The sequence below is a fragment of the Acanthaster planci genome, linkage group LG06 (assembly GCF_054643075.1).
Source record: "Acanthaster planci isolate LZ-2023a linkage group LG06, COTS_SCS, whole genome shotgun sequence".
Lineage (NCBI taxonomy): Eukaryota > Metazoa > Echinodermata > Asteroidea > Valvatida > Acanthasteridae > Acanthaster > Acanthaster planci.
The window spans coordinates 1,672,671-1,682,195 of NC_141782.1; the positions used below are offsets into that span (position 1 = coordinate 1,672,671).

The 9,525-nt window shown below is 41.8% G+C and overlaps 2 protein-coding genes across 11 annotated transcripts in view; one reads left to right on the forward strand and one right to left on the reverse strand.

Annotated features, from left to right (window-relative positions):
- The window catches only part of LOC110990020 (uncharacterized), a 64,700-nt gene extending 61,698 nt beyond the window's left edge, over nt 1-3,002 (forward strand). For all 9 annotated transcript variants that reach the window (XM_087138461.1, XM_087138464.1, XM_087138460.1 and 6 more), the window contains one exon: nt 739-3,002. In XM_087138461.1, coding sequence (XP_086994587.1) covers nt 739-932 — 194 coding nt within the window. In that variant the 3' untranslated portion in view covers nt 933-3,002. The remainder of the gene's footprint in view (nt 1-738) is intronic.
- A 148-nt stretch (nt 3,003-3,150) lies between these two features.
- On the reverse strand, nt 3,151-9,464 carry derl1 (derlin 1). Of its 2 annotated transcripts, none has more exons than XM_087138467.1 (7): nt 9,123-9,464; nt 7,385-7,496; nt 7,165-7,229; nt 6,699-6,725; nt 6,065-6,213; nt 5,279-5,389; nt 3,151-5,153 (listed from the first exon to the last, which is right to left on the reverse strand). In XM_087138467.1, exons 1-7 carry the CDS (start codon nt 9,279-9,281, stop codon nt 5,009-5,011), a joined length of 768 nt encoding a protein of 255 aa, XP_086994593.1. In that variant the 5' UTR covers nt 9,282-9,464; the 3' UTR covers nt 3,151-5,008. The 2 variants fall into 2 exon arrangements, with proteins under 2 accessions (XP_086994593.1, XP_086994592.1); XM_087138466.1 differs by lacking the exon at nt 7,385-7,496 and adding an exon at nt 8,297-8,408.
- Between the last annotated feature and the right edge of the window lie 61 nt (nt 9,465-9,525).

Consider the following 9,525-nt stretch of genomic DNA (forward strand, 5'->3'; position numbering starts at 1 on the left):
AAAATACTAAGTAGTAGCCTGAGCCTGAAGGACCTAGCGCTACAGATTACTACTTCTGGCTAGGTGCCTTCCATTGTTACTCGTACAGAGAACAATAAAGCCATGCATTCATAGTGCCACAGCACTGTATGGTACATTGTCCTGTCCATTGTATTTTATGGCTTCAGAGAACAATATGGTCTTGTCCTCTTACAAGCGACAGGACTGATTACTACATTTTACGACAAGTAGTAATTTGTACTGATTATGTAGGGTTAGGGCTAAGCAAAAGTCTACTGAGAGCCCGTCAGAAGAGATGTACAATGTTTAGCATTTTGTTTGTCTTTTAGCTGGTGATCTGTTTTTGCAGAGCAAGTGTATTCATCACTCAGCACATTACTTGCTTGAACCAGGTGGATGAAGTTGGACTGCGCACATTGTCTCAAATAATTCTTGAAGGATTGTGTCGAAGTTAGAGTCGGCCCCAAAAGATTTAAATGTAGAATTCTTTTAAGCACCTTTTGTCCTGAATTTATTTCATGTCGCCCTCATGGACTAAAGCAGTTACACTTTTTGATGAGATCTTCAGGATTCAGTATTTGCACAGATGCATTTGTAGTCGTACTTATGTACTGTAACGGATATGAGCCACTATGTTTAATTCCCCCGAGCCGCCCTCATCTGAACCTCAACCTTACCCCCACCTCCTCCCCGCATGGGCAAATGGGTTTCTGATCGCCCGTTTGTTGATCACCACAGACAGGAGTTGGGAAAGTGAAGCCAACAGTTTGAAAGAGTTCTCCACCGAGCACTCTACCCTGACCTGGATCATGATGTCCGTGGCGGGAGTCCTGCTGACCCTTGCCGTCATCCTGGCTGCCATGTTCTGTCGGCTGGCCCCGCGCCTGGCCAACTCCAAGCTCCGCAGTGATGAAGTTGCCATCGTTCATTGATGAGACAACTGACGGAAGGGAGCGGCACACCAATCTATTTGTTCACAACAATCTGATTGTGGAGTTACTTCAATTTTTTTTAAGTCAGTACTGTTTTTAAATGAGATTTTTCATTGTAACTACACACTGCACAAATTTAGAGTGGTGAATGCTTGATAAATATATATATTTGGTAGTTTGTTAGAAGTGTTTATGCTGAAAAATAATAAGAATATGAAATAAGTGTTTTATGATTTGCTGGTGTATCATTCATTGACGCAAGCCATGCTATCTCCTCTGCTCCTCTTTAATCCCATTTTAAACAGTTATCTGAGGCTGCATGCATGCCAAAAGGCAATCGATTAAACATTGCATCAGGCCGCAGAGAGTAATTTGTTACGTTACCACATTCCAATAGACAGGGACGTGGTATTGTCATCGCAGACACAGGCCAACATTGTTTCTCATACTCTGTTATTGGTGCAGAATCCCACCGTTGGACCTTCTTTCTAAGCCCGAATCGCCAGTGTGATGGGCTTTATTTTGTATCCCCAACCAAACTGCACTTCAAGAAGTGAGAGGCTCTGAACATTTTGATTTCCTACTGGTAGTAACAGGAGCATTTTTTTAAAGGTGATTTTGACATTTTTTTTAGGGGGGAGGGAGTGTATCAGTCTTCTCTTGCCAAGTTTTCAAATACCCAGATATCAATATCAATTCGCAGCAAATGTTTAGTCAGCTTAAAATGCATGTGAAAAGCTAATTGGTGAATGCCCGTTGTTTATGCCCTGTAGTCATCAGGCATTCCGTAGAGAAAATAATTTTGGATAATCAATGTTTGATATCACTAGTCTCATCAGTAATTTGTGTTCGTACAACTCCATTAATGGTGGCTATTTTAATTTTAGTTATAGTGGATGTAAAATTCCGAGATTTTAGCACTCTTGCTACTTTGAAATTTGCTCCTAGATCAATAGTAATTAGATCTATGAATGAAGCTTATATGTTACTTTTTTTTGGATAATTTACAAATATAACAACTCCAGAGCTTTATATGATACACATATGGACTGGCCATGAGGTCACTAGAGCATGCCTTTGTGCCCTGAGGGACTGTGAGTGACCAGAAGGTCCCATTTCTTGCAGTCAAAGGCCAAAGGAATGAAGAGCCTCTCCTGGTCACTCACAAAAGGTAAAATAAGAAGGGAAACTTTCCAGGGTTTTAAAACAGTTAACCGCACTCTTTACATGCAGCCATTAACTAGAATGATAACGCTTTTAGTATCCCTAGCTCCAGTGTTTGAGTCGCTGCCTACTGCTCTAATATGCGAGGAATGGTGCTGTAATCTGTCATGAAGTTTTTGTGTTGTGCCCAAGCCGGCTCTATACTATGGAAATTGTGTGCTATGTCTTGGCACGCGACCAGGTCACGTTTTTCAGTAGCCTATATTAGCGAATCCCTCCTGAGCTTGTTTCAGCTAACCAGGATTAAGAAACCAGCAATTTAGAAGCATCATAAATATGTTTAATGCGCGTCGTTCGAGATACGAAATCTGGGCAATACAACTAACCTCACAGCTTTAGTCCGTGAAAAAAGTCAGCACCCATTTTTTAAGTTGCCAATTAGTAATGTAGAAACGGGGGTGTTGCATTTCATTTGTCACCGAGAAACAAGTATTTAATCATTACTTTAATTGCAGAGTGTATGGAAAAGTTCATGAGAGAAAAGTGTATAAATAAAGTTTTGTTCTAGATCATTTTATCCCACCCTATACCCTTCACACGTTGTTCGAAAATGGACTTCCTGTGTGATTATAATAAATATTCATCCAGGATGTTTGACAGTAAGTGGTATCTTCAAGATTTTGGGGTCAACCTGAAAGATTAGAGAGACCGAAGCTGTTGTGCACAGCTAGGAATTAACCTAGTGTTCACAAATAAATACTTCTTGCAAGTGCTAGGTTGCGGTAACTCAATTTCCTTCCGAATTAAGTAAATAATCTTTACAGCAATAAATATGAATTCTTAGATTTTTTGTTCCATTTGACCGAATGAAGAATATTAACAGGTGCAAGACTGATGAATCTGGCATTGCTTGTCATTAAGAAATACTGTTTGATTCACGCTTGTTGGGCAAAGCCTCAGAGCAGTACCTACTGCAGCGTTCTTAGTCTAACATTTTAAACTCGTACATGGGCTCAAACACCATCCAAATAAAAGATAGGAGTTACCGAGGGGATTTCTTAGCTCCCACATTACTCAGTACATTTTATTATTCAATCAAAAGAGACAATTAAAAAGTAAAGAAAGCTTTGCAAATCAGGCTTATCCAGCCACAAACTGAACACGTTCGGGCACACGGCGCTTGGACACGAGAAAGACTGGTGACATGAGAGCAGCTTAGAGGAACTCATAAAACTGTCGGACTGAACGAATGATTTCTTATAAATTTAACTGCAGATTTGACCTTTTGTATTCTCCATATAAATAGAAACCCAACCTAAACTGAAGTTACTCTGTCAGTGTTCCCTTAACCCTCCTTTTGCTGTAACCGTCAAAAACAGTAAAAATTCCTTCCACATCTCCCTGTACAGTACATGGACATATCATATGTCACTTGAGTGATTTTGACTGATAGGACGACTGTATCAAGAATGCATCTTTGCGTTGGAGGGTTAAGAAAAAAAAATCACCTTAACTCAACTGGAAGATGATGGTCAGAAAGACCTGTACACCTTTTGCTGCAAAACAAATAATCTACATTTCTACGGGGGAGAGATGGGACTACAGGTATTGTATTCTGATTATGTAACAAGAATATTTAAATTTGACAAGAATGAAGTCGATTTCTGACCAGAATACATGCAGTCAAATTTTGGCGCATACCGAGGTAAGAACACAATCCCTCCCCCCACCCAAACCAAACAGAAAGATTGGCACAGCCTACCTTTGTATATTAATGGCTATTCTTTGATGAAAATGAGCATGCTAAGATATTCCATATAAAACTCCAAATATACACAGGTTTTAAAGTACAATGCACAGTTCTCGTTTGACAGGCCGCAATCCGGCTTGAGTAGAAGCATCCCCCTCATCGGTTGAAAAGAGCCATACTGATCGGGAGTGTTCATCTTGTTGGTAGTGATGCGACCACAATACATGCATTTCCTAGTCGTTCGTGAACCAGCAAAGTTCAGTTCCGACCAAAGGAGCCTCCGTTGCTAAGAAAACTGCATGCTCTCTTTGGTCCAGCTCAAGGCTCATACAGCAAAGCCACTTAAATAGCCTAAATTTATCCATCTCTAGGGGACTTGTTACTTTGTGTCGTCCCTGACCTTACCATGAATAACCCCATCCATATTTACATTTGTACATTTTGTTCTTAAATAATTTTCAAATTGGAGAGCTTCTATTCAGCGGTTTAACATTCGGCTTGCACATTTTATTCAACCCCAAGTGTCTTGTCATGAGCTCAGAAACAACATAATTGATGTGAACACTGAATGCGTGTACTCAAAAGTAGCATCGGACACTTTCATTTATGGCTTAGACACCGGGCATGCAGAATTTTGCTTTTATCTTCATAAAACGCTACACAACAATGACCAATCAATGAAGAGACTGGCTCAACAATATCACTGCCGCCACACATTGCTGCACTTTGCATTCTTGCACTTCTGGGCATTCGTGGAATTTGGGTCACGTTTTGTGATGATTGGACACATCTATGGTATAAAGAGGTCTCTCTGGGTACATTTTAAGTTTCTTATTTTAGAATGCTTCAACACATTCTGTAATTATTCACCACAATATCTTTAAGACAAACTGGTTGCACAGGTAACAAGGACAACACACACTCTTCTTGTAAATTCTGGTGTTAATGCGGATTTTTTGACAACTGTTTCATGACAAAGCAAATAGCATAATAGTATATGACCGAACCTTACTCTGCGCAGGTCTGTGGGTCAATCAGGGTAACTATTCAAAGGTGAAATCAAACAATTTGAACAACACTCCCTGCCTGTCTCTCGGTGTCTGTCTTGGGTTTGGCCCCTATTGCTGCATTCATGACAGTCGCACCCTCGACCCCAGTAGGGTTACTGTCCCCCTAACTGGTGCCCTTGCCCCCATCGGTGTCGCATCCCAGCAGGTTGGTCATTGTTCTCATCCCGAGGGCGCCGGCTCGCGGGCGGCACACCGAATCCGCTCACTCCACCTTGGCGATTGGGAAAGTACTTGTATCTAATGTTAAAGAAGCATGAAGCCGCATTACAAGGCTTGTCACTGTTGGAACCTGTTGGAATCACATGTTGCTTGCATAATGTGGGCAATTTGGCCAAGCTTTCATTTACTAGAAATGTACTCACAGAATTTCAGGCGTTTTAAGGAAGGCACGACCACCAAAGTCTTGTGGATACTTGAACATCAGAAAGAAGTACAGGTGGCCGACTACAATGCCGAGAAGCTCCGACAGGCCACTGAATAAAGAGAACAGTTTAATGTACCATCACTGGTATATTCCAAACAGCTTTATCGAACGAAACTGACATATGCAAGCAGATAAGTTAATCATCTTCGTCAAATGTTGATGCCTGACTCTAATCCTTTAAAACCCATCTAAATCCAAATCCTGGTTCTGTTAGAATTTGATGGATTTAGGACTGCAGCACCCTGGCACTGTGGCATTACATGGGATTTGATGCCGATGCAATCGATATGCCACTGGGTAAAAATGTTAGGTTTGGGCAGAATCGCTTTTGATTCCACCAGTTCCCAATGGAGGACATTCAAACATGACCCGACAATTTACGTTCACAGGGACAGCTGACGAAACTGTATAGTGTTCTTATAGTCTCTGTCTCCGAAGACATGCACGTCACTTTGTGCACCTGTGCACATGGCTGACACGTTGGAACTTGAGCTTTACCACTGAGATTAACTTCTTGTAGCAAATGTCACTCTGTGGCAGGGCCTCACAGCGTGGCAGAATATGCCGTTCAGTACAGAAAATGCTGTCCAAATGAGTCTCCAAAGTCAGCATCTCTGGGTGTTTGGCTTTGTTCGGAAAGCGGGCTGGTGCATCTTGCCCTATGGAAAAAACATCGGGTTAACCGCCATCTTCCGAGGGGTTCACTAGCTATTTGTTGACTTACGCTCCTCTGATGATCATGTTGAAGGCCACCAGGACCCAGGGTAGATACATGGCCTTGAACTGCGTGCCAAACCAGAACTGTACAATGGTGTCACGGTTCAGCTGACACCACACGTACAGCACGCTCAACACCATCGGATCCATCAGTAGCTGAGAAGAAAAAAACATCCCAGGAGTCGTGAAATCTATGAGCGAGAAATGATCCATGAGAATTTCAACAGATTTTTTTTCTTGCCAAAAAAAAAATATAAAAAGATGGCAAGCACTGTCATGAACTAATTCTGAATTTTAGAAATTGGTTAAATAACCACAGTAGTCTCTCCAGGGATTTCCATGGTTGTTCACAGAATGCATCACGAGAAAAAGCATTTGTAATGGTCTGACTAACAAATGAAAGGATTTGTTCAAGGCTAAGTTTGAATGATTTTAAAGAGGAATTACAATACGAGCGATTCACAATTGTGCACCTCCAAGAGTCTGCAATGCGTTGGCCAATCACAACACGCGAAATCTGTTGACCCTTTCCAAACACGCATTGGATCAACAGATTTTGAGCATCAAGATTGGCATAATGCATTGCAAACTCTTGGAGGTGCACTATTGTGAATCGCCCGTATAGTTCAAGGTCAATTTACCATCAGTGGTGCAATGAAGCCGATTATCTGAATAACAGCAGGGTTAAGAAGAGAAACAATCATTCAAAACAGCCAAAATTACAATTTCCTGAAGCCCTTTCGAACGGAGACACAGCTGGGGGCCAGAGCAAACCTAGTATTTCTTGCTCCCTGAGAATAAAGTCAGAAACCTGGCACAGTAGGAAGTGCATGACGCTGACGCTGGTAACCGTTCACACTCCTGGGTGGAGAGGGGCAAATGGGTGTGAAGTGACTTGCCCCAGGACACAATGCAAGACAGCAGCTGCATTCGGACTCCCGATCTTCTGTTTTGACTCAAGACGATAACCTGACCTACATCCCCTTTTTGCCACTATCAACCAGCTCTTAAAGACTAACAAATCTCCCACCAAGAATTCTTTCTCAGACTGGTTGCTAGAAATTCAGTCCCTAAAATTTAATTACCACGCCCTTCTTTAAAGGATACGACAAGGCAAATCCAGTTGAATATCAACATGAACAAATAGTCAGCTGGCCTGCCGTCAAACACTCCTGGAAAGGGAAGAAAAAAAACTCCATCAGTTTCTCAAGTAACAACAATTACTCTTTTAATTCAATCAAAATATCGGCGTCTTTACTTCATCGTGCAATGAAACCATCTGATACTGAAATGGGGGAAGGGTGGGCCTTTTAAAAATCAACAATACCTGTTTCAAGTCGGATGGAATAATTGTACATGAAGTACAGCGTTATCAGATAGTGGAACCCTGTTCTTGGTGACAGGGGGGTGTAGAACAGTGCTGTCACGGGCCTCCACAGCTATCCAACAAATCCGCGCCAGCAATCCAGAGGAAATAAAATCTCTTGACATCTTTTTAATGGCTCTTTCATTTAGGCAAGAGTTGGTGGGTGAAATTGAAGGGGAGGGGGGCCTGAAGGTTTTACGCAGAGCACTAATTTGAGGAGATTTCGCCAAGATGAAAAATTCACAAGGTAGAGGAGGTGGGAAAGCAGCAGTCACTTATATCATGCACAACTTCAGCGGCCAACACTGTATGAATTACAGTCAACCATGATTTCTAGGGCAGATTAGTGAATTCGTACCCATTATGTCAACACGAGGTCCAGTTGCACGAGACTGTCCCGAACAAATCATGAATTCAATTGATATGCAGGCTACCAGCAGAATTCCAGGTTCTCACAGAAGCTCTGCAACACATTGTGCCCGAGTTTGACTCATTCCAAAACATGAGCGGACTGAGATATATTCACGTGTTGTGACCCTCAGCTGACTGCTGTTAAAACCAACGACAATATCGTTTACAGCAAGCTTTCATGCTAGCATTTTCAACATACTTGACTGTATTTCATTATATATTTGTGTATAATGACCTTGGCTCCAACATTGGATCTGACATTTCATGCACTTTTTAAGCATTCTCCATGTGCAGAAACCAGGCAGGTAACTCAAACGCTCAGTAACTGAAAACCCGATCTTCTTTCATTACTGTTTGAAAGAATTTTCTGATTTTGGTCTACGTTGAAGTAGATTAAACCAATCAGATCCTAGGAGGAGACAATGACATGAGGCAGACACCACCCCTTCCCAAAGCACTCACCCGTCTCTAATCTACACGAGTAGCTGTACATGAAATAGAGTTGTATGAGGTAGTGGAAGCCAGTCATCGGGGTAATGGGGTAGTAGAAGAGGGCAGTAACAGGTCGCCAGATCTAAAAAACCAACATGACCAAGGAGTGAGTCGGGAGGGAAGTTGAGCAAGCGATAAAGCAGTAAAGAGCTTATGAAGAGATAAAAGGATGGACGTTACGTATGCAGTGGGGAAAACATCAATAATTACAAAATATTGAAAACGCTTAATGTCAACAAATATTTTCCAAACTCGTGAGAAAAAACTTGCATGAGACACAAATTATACTGCGGATTCCCTAACTCAACTACGAAAAAGTCATGGGCACAATCTTACCGACTACTTTTAAAATGAATGCACGAATATGCAGTAAGAAGAAAAACTATATCATAACTCTTAAATGATATGTGGTATCTCTTGTCGTAATTCTATGCTTTCTCTGGGGAAATAGGCCTGGTCAAATCTTTAAAATGGAAAAAAATCATTCAGTAGGCCAGAGGCCTGTGAAGGTATGTTCAACCACAAAGCTTAGAAGAATTTCACATTTTACGATGACTTTAAATCCAAGGTCATGAAGACCGGATAGAGTTTCATATACGAACGTATGCCACTTGACACCCCAAGCACAAACCCTATGAGACTGGTCTGAAAAATTCTAAGTGTTTTCTAAGTAAATCATGAATTGGTTTTTCCCTCCCAAATTGAACTTTACAGGACATGTTTTTGCTTTCAGAAGGCTGGTGTCCATGTTTGGAAATCTTCCCCCAAGACCTAGGAAAACTCTCTTTTAGTTCACCTGAAATCTGTAAACCACTTGTTGAAAGGTGAGAATTAACCACATGGGGTTCAGAAGACCGAATTTGGCGGCCAGTGGAATCACCACAGAACCGGTGAACCACCCACGAGTGATTTGCGGGATCCCTCGGTACCAATCGCCTATGTCGCTCTGGGCCATTTTGCTACTGGCCTCACTCCTTGCGGATACAAAACGGTAGAATTCCTTGGGAAATAGCGCAGTCGTTGAAAATCAAACGAAGACAGAAAATGATGATCTGTACTAAAATTGTAGTAACTTTCCGACTTGACGCAAAGCCTGTACTGGTTAACAATACGTGGCGACTTCCAAATCGCTCCCGATTTGAAGTCCGCCCTCAAGTGATAAGGGACCTTACGAAATCTTCCCACAATGCATCTCTCAT

What these genes read in the sequence shown, in the direction of transcription:
- derl1 (XM_087138467.1), bottom strand. Translation starts at nt 9,281, where the DNA reads ATGGCCCAGAGCGACATAGGCGATTGGTACCGAGGGATCCCGCAAATC. An exon ending in GCTTCATTGCACCACTGATG is followed by an intron (nt 6,214 to 6,698) that starts GTAAATTGACCT and finishes TTTTCTTCTCAG; the next exon opens with CTACTGATGGATCCGATGGT. An exon ending in AACATGATCATCAGAGGAGC is followed by an intron (nt 5,390 to 6,064) that starts GTAAGTCAACAA and finishes CTCTTTATTCAG; the next exon opens with TGGCCTGTCGGAGCTTCTCG.